The sequence below is a fragment of the Carassius auratus genome, linkage group LG28B, assembly GCF_003368295.1.
Source record: "Carassius auratus strain Wakin linkage group LG28B, ASM336829v1, whole genome shotgun sequence".
Taxonomy (NCBI): domain Eukaryota; kingdom Metazoa; phylum Chordata; class Actinopteri; order Cypriniformes; family Cyprinidae; genus Carassius; species Carassius auratus.
Genome location: NC_039293.1, coordinates 39,039 through 65,337, shown reverse-complemented (window position 1 = coordinate 65,337; position 26,299 = coordinate 39,039). Strand labels below are relative to the sequence as shown.

The 26,299-nt window shown below is 41.1% G+C and overlaps 2 protein-coding genes and 1 long non-coding RNA gene across 7 annotated transcripts in view; 1 reads left to right on the top strand and 2 right to left on the bottom strand.

The window, feature by feature from the left end:
• The window catches only part of LOC113067622 (CREB-binding protein-like), a 39,425-nt gene extending 25,700 nt beyond the window's left edge, over positions 1–13,725 (top strand). The window contains exons 12-31 of one of the 5 annotated variants that reach the window (XM_026239981.1): positions 380–504; positions 779–958; positions 1,675–2,010; positions 2,101–2,277; positions 3,089–3,257; positions 3,333–3,451; positions 3,660–3,899; positions 6,609–6,697; positions 7,574–7,684; positions 7,804–7,860; positions 8,001–8,078; positions 8,166–8,233; positions 8,313–8,463; positions 8,617–8,763; positions 8,857–8,970; positions 9,231–9,396; positions 9,516–9,683; positions 9,764–9,925; positions 10,037–10,318; positions 10,470–13,725. In XM_026239981.1, the coding sequence (XP_026095766.1) occupies positions 380–504; positions 779–958; positions 1,675–2,010; positions 2,101–2,277; positions 3,089–3,257; positions 3,333–3,451; positions 3,660–3,899; positions 6,609–6,697; positions 7,574–7,684; positions 7,804–7,860; positions 8,001–8,078; positions 8,166–8,233; positions 8,313–8,463; positions 8,617–8,763; positions 8,857–8,970; positions 9,231–9,396; positions 9,516–9,683; positions 9,764–9,925; positions 10,037–10,318; positions 10,470–12,746 (5,216 nt within the window). In that variant the 3' untranslated portion in view covers positions 12,747–13,725. The remainder of the gene's footprint in view (positions 1–379; positions 505–778; positions 959–1,674; positions 2,011–2,100; positions 2,278–3,088; positions 3,258–3,332; positions 3,452–3,659; positions 3,900–6,608; positions 6,698–7,573; positions 7,685–7,803; positions 7,861–8,000; positions 8,079–8,165; positions 8,234–8,312; positions 8,464–8,616; positions 8,764–8,856; positions 8,971–9,230; positions 9,397–9,515; positions 9,684–9,763; positions 9,926–10,036; positions 10,319–10,469) is intronic. The other 4 variants (XM_026239985.1, XM_026239983.1, XM_026239982.1 and 1 more) reach the window with 4 other exon arrangements.
• A 2,187-nt stretch (positions 13,726–15,912) lies between these two features.
• LOC113067621 (heat shock protein 75 kDa, mitochondrial-like) lies at positions 15,913–24,030 on the bottom strand. The gene is made up of 18 exons (XM_026239980.1): positions 23,910–24,030; positions 23,371–23,541; positions 23,079–23,161; positions 22,500–22,640; positions 21,464–21,535; positions 21,211–21,371; positions 20,542–20,651; positions 20,389–20,462; positions 20,151–20,306; positions 19,939–20,059; positions 19,791–19,860; positions 19,567–19,714; positions 19,302–19,487; positions 18,467–18,605; positions 18,190–18,275; positions 17,377–17,522; positions 16,605–16,677; positions 15,913–16,525 (listed from the first exon to the last, which is right to left on the bottom strand). Exons 1-18 carry the CDS (start codon positions 24,028–24,030, stop codon positions 16,424–16,426), a joined length of 2,160 nt encoding a protein of 719 aa, XP_026095765.1. The 3' UTR covers positions 15,913–16,423.
• Positions 24,031–25,386: 1,356 nt separating this feature from the next.
• LOC113067603 (uncharacterized) lies at positions 25,387–25,819 on the bottom strand. The gene is made up of 3 exons (XR_003279412.1): positions 25,737–25,819; positions 25,624–25,668; positions 25,387–25,548 (listed from the first exon to the last, which is right to left on the bottom strand). It is a non-coding gene; the product is annotated as an uncharacterized LOC113067603 (long non-coding RNA).
• Positions 25,820–26,299: the final 480 nt, after the last annotated feature.

Below are 26,299 nucleotides of genomic sequence, written 5' to 3'. Positions count from 1 at the left end.
TTCAGCATCCTTACTCCAGTCTTTAATGTCTTTCTCAAAATCTCACTGACTTTAACAGTTCTTCATTCTTCTATATTTTCTGTGATTTATTTTTGGCAGAATGTAATAACTTCATTTCTGAAAACAGCAGACTTTATAAAATTTTATCAAGTGAACGCATAGGGTCAACCTTAATTGATTATTTTATGGCAATATTATCAAAAATGAAAATGATTTGCATATTACAGAAATGGAATCGTTTGTGAATGCCATTTCATGTTGGCTTGAGTAGGATAAAAGCAGTCGGGCAGGTCGTACTGGTAGCGCAGGAATTACTCTGAAGCTTCAATCTCCCATTGAACAGAAAATCTCTTTACCTTCTTTTAATGTGTTTTTTCAGGGATGGGCCAGTTCAACCCGGTGACCATGCAGAACATGCAGATGTCCCAGTCACCGGTGGGAGCTCCCCGGGCTGCGTCCCCTATGACCCACCCCCCTCAGATGGGCATGGGTAACGTTCCAGCGGTGAGCAGCAAGAACTGATTCCAGATTGATGCCAGTTTTGGAATTTTTGATTTTAAAACACTGTATATTTAGTCAGATTTAAATGTTTTCTCCGTGTATTTATAGTCAACATTGTTCATGAGATGGGCGCCATTTTGGATTTTCACAGAAACAGGATTGTTTCACTAGAAAGAAAACTTATCAATAGCTTTATCATTCATGTTGTCAGAATTGGTTTTTAAGACAAAAACATACCTTTGTGTCTAAATGCTGATTTATCTTCATTCTTTTGCAGATGAGCATGTCTCCCTCCAGGATGCAACAGGTACCAGCAATGATGGGAGGCCATGTTGGCAACATGGTGGGCCAGACGCAAAACCAGAACCAGTTCATGAACCAGACGTTTCCACCCTCAGGCGGGGGCATGAATATGAATGTAAACCTGGCTCAGCAGTCGGGACAGACTGTCCCACAGGTGAGGAGTCAGAATTGTCACGCCTTTAGTACGGTTTCATTGTTCGTGGTGTTACTCCGGTGTTAATAAGAGATGTTTCACCACCCCAAATGCTTTTTGTCTTCCTGTCATAGAGTGCATTAGTGCCTGCCCACTTTTTCAGTGGCATTGGTTCCGGAAGGGTTTTTCCATTCATCTTCATAGATATTAAAAAGAAAGTTATAAGCTATGAACTAAATCAGCTACATTTACTACGTTTAATTTGAAGTAAAAAGAATGTAAAAACTCAAACAGAAACACAAAGTTACAAGACTGGGTACTTATCGACTTGAAAGAGGGAAAGAACTGCAATCCCAAAATTTAAATGGAGAAATATAAAAAAATATTTATTTAAAGTTGAATATATTTCGTAAGTTCAAAATATGCATAATTACATACAAATATGTAAAAAAAAAAAATGAGCGCATGGGAAGACCAATTGGATTGCATCATTAGCGGGTGCTTATTATTATTATTATTTTTTTTTAATAATGATGCAGTCTGATGGGTTCAACAAAAGCTTATCCCAGTGATTAACATCCTCTGGGCTCACATTAGATCTGTCTTTAAAGGTTTAGGAGTTATTGTTAAAACCAGTCCTCCTGTAGGGAAAACGAATGGAGTTTTTAGCTCCGGAACCCAACTGTTGTAGTTTGTTGTGCTGTGTCTGAGTTGGTATACCCTGCATCTCTCCTCTGCAGCAGCAGCAGCAGCAGAACGCTAACCTGACCCTGAATCCTGTGGGCCCTCTGGGCACCCCGTCCACCCTGTGCTCCACCCCTCCTCCGCCCTCCGCCTCCACCCCGTCAGCTGCCGCTAGCCTACAGACACTCCAGACCCAGCCTTCCACGCCGGCCTCAGTCGGGGGCCACGTCACGCCCACTCACATCCCCAGCGGCTTGCCCCGCCCTCCCTCAGCCCTGGGCTCCTCCCCCGCCCACTCCCAGCCGCTCACGCCCCTGCAGCCCCAGCCCGAGCCCTCCCTGCAGATGCAGCAGCCCACCTCTGTGCAAGCACAGCAGCCCCGCACTCCGGTGAGGATCGTCACGAAAACACAGCCTCGATTGCAGCTGTATGCCATGACTCCCTTAACTCATGTCCTTTCTCGTTTGTCTGTCCGTTAGCTCTCTCAGATGGCCGCTAGCGTTGATAATAGAGTTCCTACGCCAGCATCCGTGGCCGAGACCCACTCCCAGCAAGCTTTGCCCCCCGACTACTCTGCTGCCGAACACAAAACCGAGCATCAAGAAGATGAGCAGGAGTTTGAATCTGGGAAAAAGCAGATTGATGTCAAGATGGAGGTGTGACTTAAACTTAAAAAGGGATTAAAATTGTGTTTCTTGAATGTTTTGCACTACCGTTCAAAAGTAAGAAAATGGTGAATTAATATTAGTAAGAAATTACTGTTAATATTAATAAGAAATGTTATTCAACGAGGCATTGAATTCATCAAATTTTTGAATTCATCAAAGATTTCATAATCGCGCAGTAATATTATCTGCAAATTTGTTTACATAACTTGTCAGTGAACTACGCCTCTGTAGTAAATGCTGCTCCATCTGAAAGCACGTGATGATGATTTCCTGCTGAATACAGAACCTTCTTTACTAACAAAATGCACATGACAATCACATTCGATTAATTGTGCAGCCCTAATCATGTGACATGATAATGATGCTGAAAATTCAGCTTTGCATCACAGGAATGAATAACATTTAAATATATCTTCAAATAGAAAACTTGAATTGAATTGTGATAATTTTTTTATTGTATTTTTGATCAAAAACATGCAGCGTCAGTGAGCAGAAGAGAGTTCTTTCAAAAACAAAATATTACAGACACCAAACTTTTGAACGGCTCTGTATTTCTTTGCACTATAGATTTCTTGATTTTTCATTCTTTTGAAGATATTCATAGTCTCTCAATGTAATATTGTCACTTATTATTGCATTTATTTGTTGAAACTGTTTTGGCTTGCTAGCTGTAATGCCAATTTATCACTTTTCATTCTCTAGTTTCCTCACTAACTCCTTGAGTCACGTTTCCTCGAGACTCAAGTCTAATGACGCAGTCTTTATTAAACATCTAAACATAATTCATATTGATCTTTAGGATGACGATGTCAAACCTCCTCAAGTAAAAGAGCAGCCAGAGTCTGTAGAATCTAAACAAGAACCGATGGAGACGGAGGAGAAGAAACCAGAGATAAAGACCGAGCCGAAAGAGGAGGACGTGTCCAGCAACGCAGCATCCGGTCAATCTGCCCAGTCGCGCAAGAAAAGTATAAACAATATTCAGAAAACACTGAAACCGCATTTAATAATATCTGCAACTAGAATAAATGTAATTGTTACAGTTTTCAAGCCGGAGGAGCTCAGACAGGCACTGATGCCAACACTAGAAGCTCTGTATCGTCAAGACCCAGAATCCTTGCCCTTCCGCCAGCCGGTGGATCCCGCTCTACTGGGCATCCCGGTAAATCCCATACACCTATTTATTGGGCTAATATTTTATATATATATATATATATATATCTTTAAATGTTCTAAATGTATGAAATCAGCCTCTTCTTAAAAAAAAACTGATTTTATCTAATATTAGCCAGTTAATACTGTTGAGTTCAAATATATCAATAAAAACTTTGATTGTTAAAATATATGTTGTTATTTTTTTATTTTCCCAGGACTACTTTGACATTGTAAAGAACCCAATCGATCTTTCCACCATCAAGAGGAAGCTGGACACGGGGCAGTACCAGGAGCCCTGGCAGTATGTTGACGACATCTGGCTGATGTTCAACAACGCCTGGCTCTACAACCGTAAAACATCTCGAGTGTACAAGTACTGCTCGAAGCTGTCCGAGGTGTTCGAGCAGGAAATTGACCCCGTCATGCAAGGTCTGGGATACTGCTGTGGGCGCAAGGTGAGAACTTGAGCTTCTTCATCCAAGGAAAGAGTGGTTAGCTTGATGAATCCTCCACATGAGCTCTAGTTCAGCGTCTCTAGATATTTTTTTAATTTTATTTAAAGATACATTTTTGAGATAAAAACTTTATTTGTTTTATTTATTTATTTTGAGGTATGTAGTAAACACTTTTGATATTAAATGCATTTAATTATATAAAAATGTTTTTGGCTAATTTCAATTCATTTTGGTGAATCGCTAAAAAATTACTAAAACTTCTGACTAGAAATAAAAACAGGAAATATACAGGTGCTAGTCTTATAATTAGAATATAATCAAAAAGTTAATTTATTTCACTAATTCCATTCAAAAAGTGAAACTTGTATATTACATTTATTCATTACACAGACTGATATATTTCAAATGTTTTATTTTATTTTAATGATTATAACCAACAACTAAGGCAAATCCCAAATTCAGAAAAATTCAAAATCTCAGAAAATTAGAACATTACTTAAGACCAATACAAAGAAAGGATTTTCAGAAGTCTTGGCCAACTGAAAAGTATGAACATGAAAAGTATGAGCATGAACAGCACTCAATACTTAGTTGGGGCTCATTTTGCCTGAATTACTGCAGCAATGCGGCGTGGCATGGAATGGATCAGTCTAGTATATAATCACACACACACACACAAACGTAAAGAAGAATATAATTAATTTGTACACAATTTATACATACATATTATGTACAATAACAATTAAATCCGTTTGGCCACCGTGTTCAATGGAGAAGTCTGATCTAGAAAATTTCCAGGCAGCATATCCCTTCCCATTCAAGTTTTCCTGGATGAACGTGAATTCTTTTTTTCCATTCAGTTAGGAATTTGCAGGCATATTTTCTCTTTTTATTCGCCATGTCTCTTCTTTCTTCCTTTTCCCCTTCTTCTTCTGCTTCTTTTTCCGTTCTGAATTTGCCACGCTTGACTTCGAGGTGAGTCTCGAACAAGTTCTTTAGGGGCCGTTCACATATCGCGCCTAAAAACGCGTGGAAAATGCTAGGCGCGCCGCTTTCTCTTTCTTTTCCAAAGCGCTCGGGCAGTTGCGCCCCTGAGGCGTCTGCCTTTGCTAAGCAACCATGACGTGCTCTCTCCATGAAGACGCGGAAATTTCAGCAAAGTATAAATGAATTTGCAGCTCTAAAAATCAGTTGCAGTAGCTCTGCTACTAAATTTGTCAAAATGGCAGTCCATATACAGCTATGATCCGCTGTTCCTTCATCTTGGCTGAGCTTTCAACGTTGTTACGGGAAAGGATGAAGCTGATTGGTTAGTTCTTGTCACATGACCCGCGGTGCGCTTGCGGCATTCTGAAAAGTTTAAACATTTTTAACTCGATGCGGTGCGGGCGCGCCTGGAAAAAACGCCCATACCGCGCGTCTACATAGGAAATAATGAACTTGAGCGCGTAAAAGACGCGATATGTGAACGGCCCCTTATTATTGTTCGGTCTGAAACTGCGGCCAGTGACGGATGGTGTAGCAATATTGTTGCCCGGGTGGAAATCGGGAGAAATTCGGGAGAAAGGTCGGCCCGGGAGATTTCCGGGAGGGGCTTTCAAATTCGGGAGTCTACTGGAAAATCGGGAGGGTTGGCATATATGAGCTTTGGCACTGTGTGCAGGTGCCATGTCCTGTTCGAAAATGTAATCTGCATCTCCATAAAGTTTGTCAGCAGCAGGAAGTCCTATAAAACTTCGTGGTATGGACCTCATGGACCTCAGAAAACATAGTGGAGCAACACCAGCAGATGACATGGCACCCCAAACCATCACTGACTGTGGAAACTTTACACTGGACCTCAAGCAACGTGGATTGTGTGCCTCTCCTCTCTTCCTCCAGACTCTGGGACCCTGATGCAAAATTTACTTTCATCAGAGAACATAACTTTGGCCCACTCAGCAGCAGTCCAGTCCTTTTTGAAGAGAGACGCTTCTGACGCTGTCTGTTGTTCAAAAGTGGCTTGACACAAGGAAAGGCGACAGCTGAAACCCATGTCTTGCATAGGTCTGTGTGTAATGGTTCTTGAAGCACTGACTCCAGCTGCAGTCCACTATTTGTGAATCTCCCCCACATTTTTGAATGGGTTTTGTTTCCCAATCCTCTCCAGAGTGCGGTTATCACTATTGCTTGTACACTTTTTTTTTTCTACCACATCTTTTCCTTCCCTTCGCTTCTCGATTAATGTCCTTGGACACAGAGCTCTGTGAACAGCCAGCCTCCTTTGTAATGACCTTTTGTATCTTGCCCTCCTTGTGCAAGGTGGCAATGGTCGTCTTTTGGACAACTGTCAAGTCAGCAGTCTTCCCCATGATGGTGTAGCCTACAGAACTAGACTGAGAGACCATTTAAAGGCCTTTGCAGGTGTTTTGAGTTAATTAGGGATTTTCCTTAGTTGTCAGTTATAATCATCAAAATTAAATGAAAATAAACTTTTGAATTATTTCAGTCTGTGTAATGAATGAATATAATATACAAGTTTCACTTTTTGAATGAAATTATTGAAATCAACTTTCTGATAATATTCTAATTATATGACAGCACCTGCAAATACAAAAGCAAATTTTAAAGATTACTAAATGCTATAGTAGGTATGTAATAAAAAAGAACTAAAATATCACTGTGTTTAATAAGTTGCTCTTAACAGAATTGCATTTTCTGTCTCCACAGTACGAGTTTTCACCTCAGACGCTCTGCTGCTATGGCAAACAGCTCTGTACTATCTCCAGAGACGGCACATATTATAGCTACCAAAACAGGTAACCAATTGCATGATCAGTGGTGTGAGGAATGAGAAGGGGATGAATGACTTTCCAAGTGGGACTGTGATGCACTGAGATCAGGCGTGTGACGTTTAGTGCTCAGTTGACTCCATGTTGTTTTGCACATTATAAAATAGTCATTAAAGCAGGTTCAAAGGTTAAGCGTCTTGCTCTAGGGTACAGTGGTAATACTTTGTGGGTCAATCATGTGGGCTTTTGAATCTCTGTTTGCTTCAATGTGAAGCTTTTCTTGTTATTAGTTGTTTTATTTTTATTAAATAATTGTAAAATATCACAATAGAAATATTTAATTTTAGCAGTTTTAGAATTTTCTTTAGTAACGGTAATAGTAGTAAATTACTGATATTTTAAAGTCATTTTAATCTATAATTACCGTTTTTCTGTATAGTGTAGCCCTGCAGAATTTGTTTTTAATTGTTTTGTTGTTGTTTTTTATCAGAAAACTAATCGCAATTAAATGTTTTCCCTCAAATCCCGCAGCCCTAATTAAGTTATTACAGAAATGATGTGCCTGGAAGAGCTCAAGTGCTTCACTTTTCCATAACTGGCATTAGTGCATGTTTCTCATCTCATCACATTGTCTTCGTTTCTGTTTCATGCCTTTAATTTGTTCCTAAAATCAAATCAGAAAAGGCATGTGGTTACTTTCTAGTGCATGAAAGGACATATCATCCTGTAGCTATCCATCATTTTCTTTGATTTATCGCTCATTTGTGAGTTTGAATGCTAACCTGTGCTCTGCCTTGGCCTGTTTGTTGTGTGTCGATGTCTGTCCGACTCTACGTTCTGCGCTCTTGTGCTGTTCTGCTCTCCGTGTGCCGGTTTGCCTGTGCTCTTGTGTGCTGGCTCCAGTTCACCCAAATATGGCCTTGTTGCCGACAGGTATCACTTCTGCGAGAAGTGCTTCAACGAGATTCAGGGCGACAGTGTCACCCTGGGAGATGACCCAGCCCAGCCGCAGACGTACGTATCTTCTGCCGCCGAGAAGGCTTTGAGGTTTTTCTTGGTTAAATTACGGTGTTTATACTCAAAACTGAGTTGTGCATGTATGAAGTAGAATTTATCCTGTATGTGTTCTGCAGTATGATATCAAAGGAGCAGTTTGAGAAGAAGAAAAATGACATGTTGGACCCTGAGCCGTAAGTTTAGTCATTTTAATGCTTGTAATATTCATTCGAATAGTATGTATACCAATGAATATGTATGCAAATACTTTGAAAGTGTGACAAAATATCCACTCTTATCTAAATAGTTTTTAACAACACTTTCTGTCTAACAGCTTTGTTGAATGTAAAGACTGTGGCCGGAAGATGCATCAGATCTGCGTACTACATTATGACGTCATTTGGCCAACAGGGTAAGTGTTTTATCTCGCTGTTCTCCTGAAGAGTTTAGCATGACATGATCCTACAGCTGCTTTGTTTGTGTCTCCTTCATATTACAGTTTCATCTGTGACAACTGCCTGAAGAAGTCAGGGAAAACAAGAAAGGAAAACAAGTTTTCTGCTAAAAGTGAGTGCTTTCGAAGCGTCTTCTTGCTTGCCTCTCTGTCTGTTTCAGAGTGAAGTAACGTCTGTGTTTTTCTGAGCAGGGCTACAGTGCACGAGACTGGGCTCGTACATCGAGGACAGAGTGAACAAGTACTTGAAGAGGCAGAATCACCCTGAGGCCGGAGAGGTGTTTGTGCGGGTGGTCGCCAGCTCTGATAAGACTGTGGAGGTCAAACCTGGGATGAAATCTAGGTAACATCACAAAGAATGAATATGAATTGAGTACAGTTATTCTATTGAAGTAATTTCAAAATTTATTAAGAAGTAAAATGGTTCAATTTTGAATTCATGTTGACGAAATCTGGCATGTACAAGCTGATTTTGCATCACATAATTTCTTTGCAGGTTTGTTGACTCAGGAGAGATGGTAGAAAGCTTTCCCTACAGAACCAAAGCACTTTTTGCGTTTGAGGAGATTGACGGAGTGGATGTGTGTTTCTTCGGCATGCACGTCCAGGAATATGGATCTGAATGTCCCTTTCCTAACACCAGGTACCATGCAAATACCAATCAATGAAAAAAAAGTAACAAATTGCATCTTGAACAGGCTGTGTTGACCAATTGTCATTTTACTACTCTTTCCAGACGGGTATACATATCATATCTTGACAGTATTCACTTCTTCAAGCCTCGATTGCTAAGAACTGCAGTTTACCATGAAATCCTCATTGGATATTTGGAGTATGTTAAGAAACTAGGGTAAGTACCACCTTGAAGTTGAAATATAGTATGTGTAATTGTATTTGGTCTTAAAACACTTGCTTTCTCCAATGTTATCAAATGACCAGTCCACTATATTTTGCTATTTGAGCAAATGCAAATGCAAATAATTTATTAATAGTACTGTTGAATTAAGCCAACTATGACGATTTCCACTGCTGAGAAACCTGGAAATGTGAAAAAGGTCCATGGCATTGGTAGGGTCATGCACTAATGGATTTGTTTTTTTCCACCTACAGGTATGTGACTGGTCATATCTGGGCCTGCCCACCTAGTGAAGGTGATGACTACATCTTCCACTGTCACCCTCCTGATCAGAAGATTCCCAAGCCTAAAAGACTGCAGGAGTGGTACCGCAAAATGCTGGACAAAGCCTTTGCAGAAAGAATCCTCCATGACTACAAGGTATGCCAATGCTGAATTTGTTTTTAAGGAATTTGTGGTCTGTAAGTTTTCATTCACAACAGGTTAACATCACACTGACACACATATGACTCACAAAATGACTCACTTGTGTTGTGCAGGACATATTTAAGCAGGCCACCGAGGACCGGCTCACAAGTGCCTATGAGCTGCCCTATTTTGAGGGTGATTTTTGGCCCAATGTTTTGGAGGAAAGCATCAAGGAGCTGGAGCAAGAGGAGGAGGAGAGGAAGAAAGAGGAGAATACAACCTCCTCTGAGATAACAGAGGTCAGTCAGAAAGCCAAATGGTGTGAACGAGTATTTAGTGTAGTCTGTAGCCATTTAATAAATGTCGTCTTTTACCACAGGGAACCCAAGCTGACAGCAAGAACGCCAAAAAGAAGAACAATAAAAAGACCAACAAAAATAAGAGCAGTGTGAGCCGCGCAAGCAAAAAGAAGCCTGGGATGCCGAATGTAGCTAATGATCTGTCCCAGAAGCTATATGCAACAATGGAGAAGCACAAAGAGGTTGGACTGGACTCATTAAATTATTATAATTTATTTTTACCTGAATATCATTTGTTTTGCACTGAATGTGCCAAGTGCTGACCGGAAACCCTCTCGTTTCTTAAATTCCAGGTCTTCTTCGTGATCCACCTGCATGCTGGTCCACTGGTCAATAGCTTGCCTCCAATAATGGATCCAGACCCAATGCTGACCTGCGATCTGATGGATGGTCGTGATGCCTTCCTGACACTGGCCAGGGACAAACACTGGGAGTTCAGTTCCCTACGCCGCTGCAAATGGAGCAGTATGTGCATGCTGGTGGAGCTACACAATCAGGGCCAAGACAGATTTGTGTACACTTGCAACGAATGCAAGCACCACGTAGAGACACGCTGGCATTGCACCGTTTGTGAGGTCAGTCTTCTCTTTGGGCAAACCTTCCTTGACAGCTGTCTCCACCTGTAAATACATCACCAATCTCCAGATATGCAGCAGTTAATTAACATGTGATGTGATTGGTATGATTATCCAAAAAAAACTAAATTATTCTTCTGATTTCTTTCAGGACTTTGATCTATGCATTAACTGCTACAACGCCAAGGGCCATGAGCACCAAATGGTGAAGTGGGGTTTGGGCCTGGACGACGACAGCAACAACCAGGGCGGTGAAGCCAACAAGAGCCCACAGGAGAGTCGACGCCTCAGCATCCAACGCTGCATCCAGTCACTGGTGCACGCCTGCCAGTGCCGCAATGCCAACTGCTCTCTGCCATCTTGTCAGAAGATGAAGAGAGTGGTGCAACACACCAAGGGCTGCAAGCGCAAGACCAACGGAGGCTGCCCCGTTTGCAAGCAACTCATTGCGTTGTGCTGCTACCATGCCAAGCACTGCCAGGAAAACAAGTGTCCCGTGCCCTTCTGTCTCAATATCAAGCACAAGCTGCGGCAACAGCAGATTCAGCAGCGGCTGCAGCAGGCGCAGATGATGCGCCGGCGCATGGCACTCATGCAGGGCAGAGGAATGCCACCCAGTCTGCCCTCCCCAACTACCTCAGGAGGTCCGGGGACGCCCAACTCTCAGCAGCTGCAGCAGCCTAATACGCCTCAGACCTCGCAGGCATTAGCCAACCAGCCCCAGCAGACGCATCAGAATGTGGCTGCAATGCCGCAACCATTCCCCAACCAACCATCTACGCCCGGGTCGCAGGGTAAGTCAGGGCCGCAGTCCTCTCCCCTGCCCCAGCAGCAGTCTCCCCTGCCCATGCAGCCTCAACAGCAGCCGCAGCCCTCTCCACAGCAGCAGCAGGCTTTGAAGGTTGCAAAACAAATAGAGATGATGACCAAAGCTCAGCAGCAGCAGCAGCAACAACAGCAACAACAACAGCAGCAGCAGCAGCAAGGCTACAGGATGAGTATGAATGGCATGCAGATCAACCAGCCTCGCATGATGACTCCCATGCAGATGATGGCCCCTCGTGGCCCTCAGATGGTTCAGAACATGCAGCCTGGCCAGTGGCCAGCTGGGATGCAAGGGTCCATGCAGAATCCGCAGGCACCTCTGCCGCAGCAAGTGCCACCGCAGCCAATGGCCATGGCACCGCAGCAGTCTCAGGTAGTACAGACACCTCAACAGGCGCAGATGATGCAGCGCGCCATGATGCAGCAGCAACAGCAGCAGCAGCAGCCTCGGCAGATGCAGGCTGTCATGCCTCCCCAGCAGGCACAACCACAGACCCCGCAACAACAAGGCATGCAAAGAGGGGTGGCCAGCAGCATCGCTCCAGGAGCACTGCAGGACCTGCTGCGCACATTAAAATCTCCAAGTTCCCCTCAGCAGCAGCAGCAGGTCCTCAACATCCTCAAATCGAACCCACATCTCATGGCGGCGTTTATCAAACAGCGAACGGCGAAGTACCAAGCCAGCCAACCGCAGCAGCAGAACCCGCAGGCCATGCTCGCAGGTCAGCCGGGAATGCAGAACATGGCTGCGATGCAAACTGGCCCCGTGCAGAGAGCCGTCATGCCGCCGCAGCAGCCCCAGCCAGCTGCAACCCAAGCCGTGGCTGCCCTCGGACCCCAGGGACAAATGATGAACCCTGCACACAACGGAAACCAGCAGCTGTTCCGCAGGCAACTAATGCGCATGCAGCAGCAACAGCAGCAGCAACAACAACAGGGAGTGATGCCTCCAGCACAAGGGAGATTTCCGCAACCTCAAGGTGCGCCCAGTTACTCGCAAATTCGCATGCAGCAGCAGATGGCCATGCAGGGAGGCGCCGGGCCCATGGGTCAGATGCCGCCCATGGGTCAGATGGGCCAGCCTGGAATGAGCATGGATGCCCAGCAGAACATGCTGCAACAGCGCATGCTTCAGCAGCAGCAGCAGCAGCAGCAACAACAACAACAGCAGCAGCAACAGATGCTGAAGCAGCAAATGGGATCGCCGGCTCAGGCTGCTTCCATGAGTCCCCAACCCCACATGCTTGCAGGACAACAGCAGGGAGCTCACTTACCCGGACAGGCCATGGCCAATGCACTGGGCAACCAAGTGAGGTCACCTGCACCCGTGCAATCGCCCCGCCCCCCGTCCCAACAGCCGCCACATTCCAGCCCATCCCCGCGCATGCAGCCCCAGCCCTCGCCCCTGCACTCCGGCGTGTCCCACCCCAGCCTGGCGGGACCCATGCCGGGCCACATGGACCAGGCTCACCTGTGCACACCCGAACAGAGTGCAATGCTTCCGCAACTGAACACGCCAAACCGTGGAGGGCACCCCAATGACATGAGTATGGTTGGGGACACATCGGGAGACACGTTAGAGAAGTTTGTCGAGGGATTGTAGCATTAAGAGACGTTCTTTTTGAGGACAGAGGTGTGTTTCCTACACAGGAAATTAGACAAAATAAACTGTAATAGGTTTACACAACCAATGGACTGCTTTTTCTTCCCCGTTAGAGGGATTGAAATTACTGTGTAAAGAGCAGAATCACAAAGGGTATTTTTCTGGGAGGGTTGTTGGACCGGCCGAAATGCAGTCCAGGTCTACAAATTACATTTTTAATTGTTTTCTTTGTTTTGTTTCGGGGAGGGGGTTACTTTGAGCTTATGGACTTTTTAAATGGAATATCTCAAGGCAAAATATTTGATTTTATTATTGAAGACTTTCGTTTTGTATGTTTGCAAACTGAAATGCGTTTTTTTTTTTTTTTTTTTTTGCCGAGTGTGTGTGCGTGTTTAGGGACTGTAAGATACTCGGTGTGGAATTAGGATCAGGAGCAATCCTCATTCCTGTCTGATACGTATTCACATTTACCAGGTTTGGAAAAGGAACGCACCGCCTTTTTCTCTCCAAACTGTGGAGTTTGTACAGAGGACCTGTATTCATTTGTACAGAAAGGAGCTTGGCTACTGCACACACACACGAACACGCGAGCAAATTGTGAAAGTTGCTCTTATTTTTCAAGGTGCCCAAATGCGTTAATTTATTGGCCTGGATTCAGTAGTTGTCTCTTGTAGGAAGATGTTCCTGTTTTTCTCGTTTGATCTCTGAAACATCAATGATGTCCCCTCCACCTCGCGTATGAGGCCGGAGCTTCTTCTGACTGCTGATTTGTTCAAAGAGTTCTTCAGTCAACCTCTTATGTTTTTCTCCTCATGAAACTTGAATTGAAGGTGAACGATTCTTTAATGTAAATCATGCAGCTTGATGACATACTGTAAATAAAAGGAAAAAAAGATTGAGATCGCTGTATAAACTGGTTAAGAACTTGTTTCGTACTTATATACCATATTGTTAAATAAACTGTGTGCAACAGACACGACCATTGTGCTGACTTGGTTTGCGTGTTTTCACAATGCTGATTTGAGGTAAATAATATGCATGGGTTTTAAACTAACACCTGACTGTTTCCACATAAATCTTAAAATCATTTCACAGTTCTTTCTTTCTTTCTTTTTCTTTTCGGATTCACTTTATCTAATGGAGAAGTTGAATGTACATTACATATCAGATGTGCCACAGAAGTTCAACTATCCATCTTCAGCATGAGATTGGAGTGTGTGCTCACCACTGGCTTCACTGCACCTTCTGGTGCCTGAAAGGTGCCACTGCAGTTCACCATTTCTGAACACACTGCATGTTTCGTTTTAGGTTTGGATGTGATCGAATTTATAGAAGGCGCATCTTTTTTCTTCTTTTGCACGAGTCTTTGCTCTAAATCATGGACTGCAGGTAATCAATCTCGTTTCGACCAATGATTGGAAGTGTGGTGCTTAATGATTAGCAATTTAGCCAAAAAAAAAAGAAGAGTAAATGTCATAATTTTGCATGTTTCTAGATTTTTTTTTTATTTATTGAAACTGCAAGTGCTCTATTGCAAGCTCCACGCGCACTGGAGAGAGAAACCCCGCTATGAGCGATCCTGAGCAAGAGATGACTAACCAGCACAAACAACTACAGCTCAAAAACGAAATATGGTTGTTGCTCCTGCTGAGGGCTTAATCCGATTTACAGGAATTACACTTACATTTTTCCTTAAACCCATATATTGTGTACGTGGCTTGTTAAATGCACTTTTCTGCACACTGACAGAAACCGAAGTTGCCTGAAGTTAATATATATGAAGGCATCCAATATTACTTGGTGGTGTGGTGCAATTTTGACGACTTGTATTATAATTGTGAATTCGGATCTCATAATTATAGGTTCTGATTTTCGAAAGCATGTTTATGTCAGGACCTGGGCTTCTGATGTTGTTTTGGTCAAACCCCATCATCAGACGCTCAGTTCTGTGTAGATCACAGCTGTGAGAAGTCAAACATTCCAGCTATTGCTGCGTTAATGATCTTAAAGTGACCCCTGTATTTCTTGTGGATGTAAATGCCGTATTTAAATGCATGTGTCCCTCTCCTGGAAGTTTGCGGTGTGTACGTGACCTCGCTCTCGTTGTGTGTGTTCCGGAACGATACAAAGGGCCCGACACAAACGGTGAAACGGTTCACTTTTGGCGTTTAATGAATTGAATGATTTAATCTGTGCCTACACACTATATTTTCATCATTTTAGTGAGTTGTCCTGCGAGATTTGCTACCCACGATGGAAACATTTAACAGATGTTCAGAATCATCACACAGAACGCGTTCTGCGTTCGATCGCGCAACGTTCCATTGTTTTCTGCGTAAACACGAGCATGCACTCACAGTTGCAGCACATTTTAAAACAGCGTTTCTAAACGGGTTAACGTGTCTGCACTCTTCATTCATCATCGCTACTGTGTGTTTATAAACGCAAGAACACGTTCTGTGTGAACGACACACAGTAGCTGTTTTTTAGACCATGGCCTTTTGAATTATTGCATGCACACAGCTTTTTTATTAGTACAAAAATTTGTTAATAAAAAAAACTGGTCAGTTTTGACATCCTAATTGGCTCAATCTAAAGTTATTTATTTCGTTTATTCTTTTGTCATCCCATCATTTATGAGCTCAAATTAAATTGATTACCTAGAATATCACGTTTCAAAATTCATGCAATACCGCAAGCATAAAAAAATAAAAAAATAAATAATTAAAAAAAACATTGAAAGGCAATGATGATAAAACGTCTTAAATTAGAAATGTTATTTGATCAGTTTTGTCTAAACTGCCTGAAAATGTACGGGTAACACTAACTGCACAGTATTTGTTTTTTTGTTTTTTTTTGCTTTCGTATTCTTAACAGTAAGATGTAATCCACAAGATGTGCTACTGTAAATGCGTGACTAATAACTGGCTGTTTTACCTCCATCACAGCGCGCGCTCATCAGTCACTGCGCCTCCTGCTGTCTGAGTGACGCAACTGCAGCGGAGCGCGTGGCGCACTTCATTTCTGAGCGCACTGGATTCACATTTCACTGCGAGGAGCTGGATATGATCACATCCAGCCAGGACGGATTTTCTTTTGGGTTTATGAAATTGTAGAATTTTTGAGAACAGTTATGCATGCTTTATCCTTTTAATAAATCAAAGCATTAACCCATATAAATGTTTTATTAGAGGTTTTGTCATTGAAATAAATTTAAAATGGGTGAAAAGCATTTGAGACACTTCATATTGATTTTTTTTCCTATTTTCCACATGCTAATTTCAATTTATATATTGAAGACCTGTTAACGTACAGAATCAGTTGACTGAAACGTGAATAATTTTAGAGAGAAAATGTACAAAACATCAATATTCAACACGTTTCACTGGAATCATCTTCTTACTATGCCAATATCTCTCGCATCTTTTCAGGTTAATTCTGACACAAACTGCTGAAACGTTTTGACCAATGTGACAATCGTCTTATTAAAACATGACTCCTACCAAACAGACAATGTCACACCTGCACAAAGATTCTCAAGTCTTCATATAAACAAAGTTTGTTTGTGTTTAGTATGCGATGATGACCTCTTCTGCACGGGACGCCTCCTTTGTGCATCGATGCATGGCTCTAATGAAGGCAAAACAAGTCCGTCAGGCTGAACTCCAGCAACCATGTCAGTGTTTCTCCAGAGCTTGAGTGAGGAGCTGATTCAGTCGTGAGATCATCGGACGGGGGTCTTCGTTCAGGCCAGCGGTGATCATGGCGTTGTCGTAAATCTGGTACGTAAAAAATGGCATTTAGTTTTTAATTAGAAACAGTATTGAGATGAGAGAGCGGGGGAAACGGTTTCTTTACCTGCTCCAGGAGAAGCTGTGCCAGCTCAGGGTTTGAGTCCTTCAGTGCGTGAAGCTTCTTGATCAGATCATGTCTGCAAACAAACACTTGATGTTACACAAACCACAGCCTTTCTACAATGCAAATATACTCTAGATTAGTCCAAAACATCACAATAATCCACATGACCCCAGTCCATCAATTAACATTCTGTGAAACAAATCCACAATTAATATGTTTTAACTTCAAATGGCTGTCACTGGCTTAAATACAATACAATGTTTCGTTAGATCCAGTAAAAAACAAACAAAAAAAAACAGAGAATTTTGGATGAGAAACATGCACAGATGATGCACACTGTTTAATGTGAGAGGACAACTAGAGATGGACTGTTTCACTGAAGGAAGCGTTTTTAAGGATTATGGACGTGTATTTTGGCCAGAAGCAATGGTTTTTAAGTCAAAATGCCTTTGTTTCTTTACAAACATGCAACTTTTCACTTCAAGACATTAACTGATGGACTAGAGTGGTGTGGATTATTGTGATGTGTTTATCAGCTGTTTGGACTCATTTTGACGGCACCCATTAACTGCAGAGGATCCATTGGTGAGCAGGAGATGTAATGCTACATTTCTCCAAATCTGTTCTGATGAAGAAACAGACTCTGTGAACACTGTGTTCATCTGCATCTCCTCACTGTAAGGACATTATTCTGGAGACACTGGACTGTTTTCATTTTTTTTTTTTTTCATGCAAACTGTCAGATTGATGATTTGTGTTCAGCATCTCGTACCCAGCGTTGATCTCCAGCGTGGGCTGCAGGATCTGCGCTCTCTCCTCTGAGCTGCGGGCGAGCTGCTGTGTGCGCAGGAAGTGTCGCGCGGCACCCATCTCCAGCACCGTGATCATAGCGGGATGTGTGTCCAGACGCGGCGTCACCTACAGAAACATTGGTGAATTAATAATAATAAAGATAAACACTGTTGTCAGGTTTCCACACATTTGAGATACACACGTTTGAATTTGCAAAACGATGTAAATGGTTCAGTGTTTACAATTAAACACCATGTCAATCTTCATCATAATACAAAGATCAAAGGCCGATTACCAAACAAATCAAATCCTGATAAGAGATGAAATTCCTATTATAGAGAAATGACAAACTTACATAAAAAAAATTGTTTTTTTATTTGTATGCAAATGAAATGCATGATTGCAAAATGTATATAAATTAAATTAATGCATGTTAATTTAATAAATGATACAAATAGACATTACATTTTTTATTTGAATTATTTTATGTAAGAAAAAAGGGATTTGTGAGGTAAAAATCAGACACCACTAATACTAAAAGTATAAAACTGAAAAATATAAAATTAAAATGAATGTTAATGCACAACTGCATTTTGGATGTATGTAATTTTACATGTATACTGCAATTAATTAATAAACACTTCATATTTTAATAGTATGTACATGCAAATTTTGCATGTAGTTGCCTTTTGACTGATGTTTACTAAAAGTTACCTTTGCTACACAATCAGTGAAGTTTTATGTGAGTAGAAGGAATGAATGTAATTTTGTTTCTGCACGTGTGTGTGATCACCTTGATGGTGGTGACTCTCTGTCCGAGGGCGTTCCTCATCCAGGCCATCAGATCTTCTGTCTGCTCATCCGTCAGTCGCTCTGATGCTGCACAACACAATCACAGCATCTTAGGAGATTTCAGGTAATTGGCCTTTCATTTATTTCACATTAACATTGTTTACAAAAGAAGGTGAAGAATCAAGAACATGAATTCATCAATTCAAGAGCTCCAGAATCACTCTTTAGTCGACACGTCTCAGATAATGACAGAAAATGGTGAAGGTATTGACTCTTACCTGGTTTGCTGTCTACAAATTTCTCCTCTTTGTAATGATCTACAACAATGTCGGTCTCGGCTGAGATGAGCTTCTTCCTGTCGAACTCTCGTAGGTGAAGCAGCGTGAGCTCATCGAACTGCTCAAAGCAGAACAAGACCTGCAGAAATACACACAACCTCAGAAACACACACAAATCTTCATCTGCTGTTGTGCTGCGATCAAAATGACTTTCCTCAAGAAATCCCAGAGCTTAACTGTAAATGATTAACCAGTTAAATACAGAACTAGTATTATTTGATACATTCTGAAATATAAATAGTTTATAATATAATAAAATACATAGTTTATTCTTTTGAAGCTTAAAGATTTTGTTAAAAAAAATTAAACAATGCTATTAATATAATATCTACTGTTATATTAGGAGGAAGAGTGACTGTCTTTGTTTTTATTCAATACATATTCATATATTATTAAATATTATATTAAATGTACATTTTATGATTAAATGGCATGTAGTTGTTTACATGCACATTTGAATCTATTTTCTTGAGACCTTGAGAAAACAACTTTGATATGATTGATATGATATGATTTAATCAGTGCATCTTTATCCTCCCATCAGCTGCTGACCAGTATTTCTGGCCATTTTGAGATAAACAGCAGCGTTGGAGCCCCCTTGTGTTCATCTCGAGATCTATCGATAGCCTTGTCAGTGAATAATGCACAATTATGCTTTCAAAACAGGAGTAAACATACGTACTAATCAATTGTTTGCAGCACATCTGCAGTGCACTGTAACAACCTTTGGATCAACTTGTAGATACGAGTGTGACCTGACTGTCTCTAGTCTCACCTCCATATCTTTCTGCTTCATGGCCTCAAAGTACGGCGAGTGCTCGGCCAGGTGGCGATTCGGTGCGCACAGATAGTAAATGTTCCTGGTTCCCGCCTTCATCCGAGAGGCGTACTCCATCAGGCTGGTCTGCTGTCCCGCAGGAAGCGCTGACGACTCGAAGCGCAGCAGCTTAGCGATGTCCTCCTGCGACGACATAATCATCCGCTTAAACACATTCAGAGAGAAACAGAGCGATTAAAGACTAAACAGAGTCCTCTCGCACCTTAACGCTCTGCTCCGCTGTGGTGACGATGCCCTCGCGCATAAACAGCCCGTATTCGTCAAAGAAGCGAGCGTATTTCTCCGGATCCTTCTTGCTCTGGTCCAACAGGAACCGAATGACCCGCTGCTGTAAAACATCCCGCAGTTTCCTGAAAGAAAAGAGTCTGTTTTCTCTTATCTGCACGACACAAAAGGAACAAAGTCTCATTTCAGGCTGGTCTGTACCTGATCAGAGCACTTTCCTGTAGCAGCTCTCTGCTGAGGTTCAGAGGAATATCTTCACTGTCCACAACACCTGCAAATGTCCGTTGTTCATTAATCTAATCGTGCATTTAAAGCTGGTTTCACTCAAACATCTGGACGCTCATCTGACCTCGTAGGAAGCGCAGCCATTTGGGCAGGATGTCTGTGGCTTTGGTTTGGATCAGAACCTTCCTGCTGTACAGAGCCACACTGGATCCCATCTCACGACTCACGTCGAACATGGAGGGCTTCTGCTCGCACACATTTACATACAACGATAATGCTGTCAGCTGTGCATGCATTCATTATTTGTTTTTTTTCTATGCATCGTCTGACACTCACCATCTCTGGCACGTAGAAGATGCTGCGGATGTTGAGCGGGGCGTCTGCGCGGTAGTGCAGTGTGTAGCGCGGTTTATCATGAGCTTGAGCCACATAGCGATAAAACTCCTCGTGCTGCCACTCGCTGATGTCTTTGGGCTCCATCATCCACAGCGCCTGCAGAAAGAGAGAGAGAGAAAACAGCTCAGGACTGATCCTCAGAGCCACGGGGAGGTCAAAGGTCATTCACACACTCTACCTGCAGGGTGTTTAACCGCCGTCCGTTCAGGAAGATGGGAAAACTGACAAAGTTACTGTACTTAGTCACGACCTCTGAAAAACAGACCACGGTCACGTCAGAGAGCATCTCATGTTTTATGTCAGTGTTTTTCTGGTTTGGAGCGCTGCACACCTTTGACTCGGTCTTCTGATGAAAACTCTTTGCAGTCGTCTTTAAGGTGAAGCACGATCTTGGTTCCCTGACGCACACCTGAAGCTTCAGCGATCTCAAACACTCCAGAGCTGCAGGGTAGACACACAAAACTCAGATTCACTTCATTCAAATGTTGGCTGTGTCTTAATGTTCGATGCCTAAAGACAGTCTAATAGCCACAAATATGGCAAAAGCTGGCTGAGATGTCCAGGTAATTTGAATGCTGATGGTAATTTTAGTCTTGATTTCAAACTCTGCTTCCAATGATCAAGAAAACACAATCATTGACATAAAACTATAAAGCCACCCATTGTTTTTCTTTAAAGCAGTGCACTTCACCCCAAACGTAATGTCCAGATCAGTTAAATCATTTAATGTTAATGATGTAACATGCAGTTGTTTTTTCTGCTGTTTTTGCCCTATTATTTGTTATTTCTTAATTCTTCAATAATTGTTAAAGGGCTTTTTTACTTGCATTAGTTAGCCTAGTATTAGTTACTGTGTCATATTGCCCACTCCTGATCATGTTTAAATAATCATGATTATGATATATTGACCATTATGACTTCTGGCATAATTAAGGATCCCTAATAAATAAAAAAAACACATCCTTTTTGTCCTAAAACTGTTCTTAAATCCATCTCTCACCCGTCTGAGGACCACTTGTATCCAGGAGCGCCGGGTTCTGCTGACTGAGAATAAACGTCCACTTTATCAGCCACCATGAAGGAGGAGTAGAAGCCCACACCGAACTGACCGATGATGGAGCTGCTGGCCTCCGCTTGATTCTGAAGAGCGTCCAGAAACGCCTGACGGAGGAAGAACAACCGGACCATGAAATAAAGGCACTGTCAGGATGAGGAACGGAAGAGTTCAGTGAAGAGTTCAGTGAAGAGCTCACCTTCGATCCAGATCGAGCGATGGTGCCCAGATTAGCCACCAGCTCCTCTCGGTTCATCCCAACACCCGTGTCCTACACATCACAGCAGAAAGATGTTCACCAAGACATTCTACACAGAGCTTGAAGTGCTCCGTCACTACAGTGGAAAACTAACTAACATTTAAAATGTTTAAAATATGCAAATATTCGATTTTTTAATTACTTACTTTTTTGTATTAAGTACACACTATTGAATTCAGATGAATATAAACCATGCACAAATTAGTACTTTAAATGTATATTTCAGTCATTAATTTATATTACAGGCTAATTAATTTAAAATTACACATTATAAATATAAACCTTTTAATGTTATGTAAATACATTATTTATCATATACATTTTATTTATTGTGCGTAATGTATTAAAACGTATTGTAATGCAAGTTAAAAATTAAAAAAAATAGTGTTTTAAATTCATATTTCCGATGATATTTGTAGTAAAATGACCCTATATGTTACGTTTAATAGATAATATTCAATAAAAAGATTTAAACATGTAATGTCAATAGTGTAAGTTGCAGTGGTTGAGCTGCTGTAATGAGGAAGACTGTAAGCTCATGATATGAGGGACCTGCACAACTGAACTAAATGCTACGCTATGATTAAAGTGAGAAATGAAAATAGATGAAGCACCAATTCCAGCACTACATTAAGATCTGATCATATTGTTCAAAACACTGTTTGTTGTTACAAGATGAAAAAAAAAAACATGCAATAGAAAGATATGTAGATGGTTGATTTTTGTCTAAAAAGTGACTAAAAAGTCCATGACTAACAAGTGTCAAGTGTGTGTTTATTCATAAATTGAGAACAGCTTTGGTATTTTGCAAACTAGAAATATAGAAAAGCTGTTCTAGATCTTCTTTTCTTAGAACGCAATTGGTCTCAAGACTATAAAGTAATGTGTAATGGGACATGATGCATCTTGAAAAAAGCCTCACTAACAGCTGTTTGATCTGATTGTAATACATGAGTGTGTGTGGTGATGGAGGTACCTGGATGGTGAAGGTGCCTGTGGCTGCGTCTGTCTGCAGGTGGATCTCCATGGGGGCTGTTTCTCCTCCTCCTGTGATCATCTTGTGCCTCAGTTTCTCCAGAGCATCACTGCCGTTGGAGATCAGCTCTCTGATGAACACCTAACACAGCAGAAGAGTGTGTCAGAAATCACTGAGTCTACAGGAAGTTACAGTCTGAGTCATGTATTTCTATGATATTTCTTCTGTTCATGCATGTATTATATTATTATAATTTATAAAGATATTTCTCGGATGGGTTTCTAGTTGTAAATCAGAATCCAATCCTTGAAATGAAAGCTTTATTTATTATTAGTGCAAAATTATGACATTTATCCATATCGAGCTAATTAAATATGCACATTTTTGTTCCAATAAATCTACAGGGTGGCCAATATATTGCAGATGTGTACATAATACAACTTTATGATGAAAAATCAGATGAAATCAAATAATCAGCCTGAAAAAAATGTATTGGTTAATCACAACACCGTCTTGAATGCTTAAAGAGATTTGATCTAACAGGAACGCATTGCATCTGTATTTTGTTTAATTTCTCACCTCTTTCTCAGAATACAGCGATCTGGCCACAATATCCAGCAGTTTCTTCGTCTCTGCTTGAAACTCATGTTTGGAGTAGGATCCTTATTTCAACAAAGAAACAAGAGTTTAAACATTCTTATTTCCATAAGCTACGGTATGTAGAGTAATGAACTATAACTTAAGTCTCTGAATCTTTACCATTCAAATGTTTGGGATTGTAAGAATGCATTGTTGATGAATAGAAGCGTTTATTTCTTATCAAATATAAAAGTAATGAACTGTATCTCTCTGATCCCAAGCGACGGTGTACCTTGAACGTTCTCTGTGTCACTGATGATGGTGTGGAGCGTCTCCTCCTCGGCGCTCTCGGTCTGCTGTGTGCTGTACCTGCGGTGAGCCACACTGACCCCAGCAGCACAGCTGGAGCTCCAGAGCCGGACAGATGTGCTGGGAGGAGGCTGCTGTCTGCCATTAGTGTCAACTAATGAAGAAAGAGTCAGAATCAACACTATTAAACAGCACTGAAGGTTTAGTAACCATATACAGGGCTATGGATACTGTTAGTCTATGCTCAACATTTTTTACATCTGAATACGCGGGTGAATATGGAGATTATTTACAGAAATTGATGACATTACTGAACATGTCCAGTTGAGCAATACAAAACTTATTCAGTACAAAACCTGTTTATTTTGTCAATGAGACAAAAACACTTTTTTAAAGGAACAGCCTGTGTTTGTTTGATCAGATTCATTCGCCCCCTTTTATAATATTTAATCACTGGTCTGATTCCCTGATCTACTTATTAAACGGTTAATCCATGTTAAACACATTAAACGTATGATTTACCTCCAGTGAAAGTCGCGGGGACTATTTTCTTCCCGACTCCTCTGCTGGATGACAACAGCCTGACATGAGCCCTCTGAGAGACATTCAGAGAGTATTTGAGTAAACCTAATGATCGGATCATTTCTGCTGCTGCTACTGCTGCAGTTTGACCTATAGAAGACTGGAAACTACGGCGTGACAAGCGTATGGTGAGTCAAAGGACCCTGTTGACGCTAACTGATGACGTCTGCGTGCGGTTAGATATATGCCTGTGTAAAATGTTTAAATGCAATTTCTCGATCGGCTTTTGGGGGAAAAAAACATATCTTGACCCCTTTAAAGGCTATTGGTCTTTAAATAAAGCGATGCGTAACGGAATATGTCATAGCCTGAGAAAAGTAGCTTTTACAGCTGTTTAATATGATTATTTATTTATTTATTTATTTATTATTTATTGAATAAGGCGCTGTATGTGAATGTACCTGGATGCTGAAGGTGCCTTTGGTAGCGCTAGAGGTATATTATTGGAAATAATATTGGCAACAGTTAAAACATTTAAAAGTTAAAGTTCATGCAAACAGATATGCTAAAGTTATATAAACACAAGTTTCAGTCAAATATGTATGTTTTAGTCCTATAACTAAACCCAGTGTTAAAGCAGAGCGCATCTGGAACATTAGGCTATCATTGAGGAGCTGAAGAACACGATTTATTTAGGCATCATCACATTCACATGCATAGTTATGTACAATCACAAGACATAGGTACGATGTAAGAAAAATCAAAGATGACGCTAACCACTTGTTTTTGTGAGGTGGAAATTTTAAGTAGATCATTGAACCCATTTAAAGGGTTAGTTCACCCAAACCCGTGACTCGAGAACGAGTCAATCTTTTGTTCATTATCTGGCTCGGCTCGGTGTTCATCTTCAGTTCTCTCTTCACATCAGTTCAGTCAGTGTACTGTTTGAGTACATGAATTACTCCAGGATATTGGTTTGTTTGAACTCAGAGGGAATATTAGGCCTAATATGTATGTCATCCTTAATGTTAAATTCTTAAATGTTAATGTTAAATTACAATACATGCACTGCTTTAAGTAAATAAAAATAATACAAAAAGTCATCCTTTGTTTCAGGGAATTCACTGCCCAGGGCCTTTCTGAGTGCATTTTGTTGCTCTTCACTGTTTATCTGCAGAAAAGCAGGCTCCAACACCTCAAAGAAGAATAAATCTTTGTGATTTAATCTTTGTATGAAGGTCTCTCACAATGGTGGGATGTTGCACCTGAATATACAAAAATACTATGGCACAAACAAGTGAAACAATTTATCCAACTTGCATGCAACATGACCACTAAAATCATTTACCTTATACGTGTCCCCTTTAAGCACAACTCTTTTGCTGTGTTACTGTTTGGTGGTGGTGGATTTTGACACCCTAAAGATGGGCTCAAGGGTTCCCTGAATTCGGTCCAGTGTGCAAACCTCTGTCCATGCCTTTGTAAAATATGTAAATGTATATACACTCTATTGTATAACACCTTTCTATAGTATCAGCCGAGTTACTGAAATTTTATCTGTAAAGTCTGTATTACCCTTCAAGGCAAAGCTCTCCATCAATTGAATGCACCACCACTGGCGAATCACTGGCACCTCCTCCTAAGAGTGGAAAAAAATAAAAATAAAATGCCACATAAAAGTAGTTTGGTATATTTTTTTTTAAATAAAGCTTACCTCTGTGAATGTAAGTGGGCATCATGTACATGTGCTGAGAGCATACTGTGAAATACAAACAAAAAAAAACTGATTTTATCATTTAACAACTTTGACAAATGAGACATTCTTACCATCAGCATGTAGATGCCACAGGAATTCCCTGAACACTGTTAAGGAAAACACTGTAAAAGGAAATGTGCATCCACAGTTAGTTTTAAAAACAACTGCTGGCTTGTTTAAAAGATAGGCTTCGTGACATACTACAGCCAAGTATTGTGACCTATATTGATTCTGAACTCATTTCAATCGTGAGAATCTGCTGTAAATAATGATATGCAATTTTCCACAATCAAAGCATGTTTAATGAAATAATAAAGGTTTAAAACCAAGAGAATATTGCAGCACGTGCATTTTTGTGTTTTATGTGTTGTAATTCGATAACGAATATCTTCACACCTAAATGACAGATTATTGTTTTATTGGGCTCATTTTAATCGAGATAATTTTCTGACAATAATGAAGCAATTTTAGATCAATGCATGTTTCATGAAGTTATGAATGAAGATGTAACCTATGTTTTTTCTCTATTTATTGGTTTCATGTGTGATGATAATATCGTAAGTAATATATCTAGATCACAAGAATTACCAAATTATCATAGAGACATCATAAATTATCATAACACACACCCTGA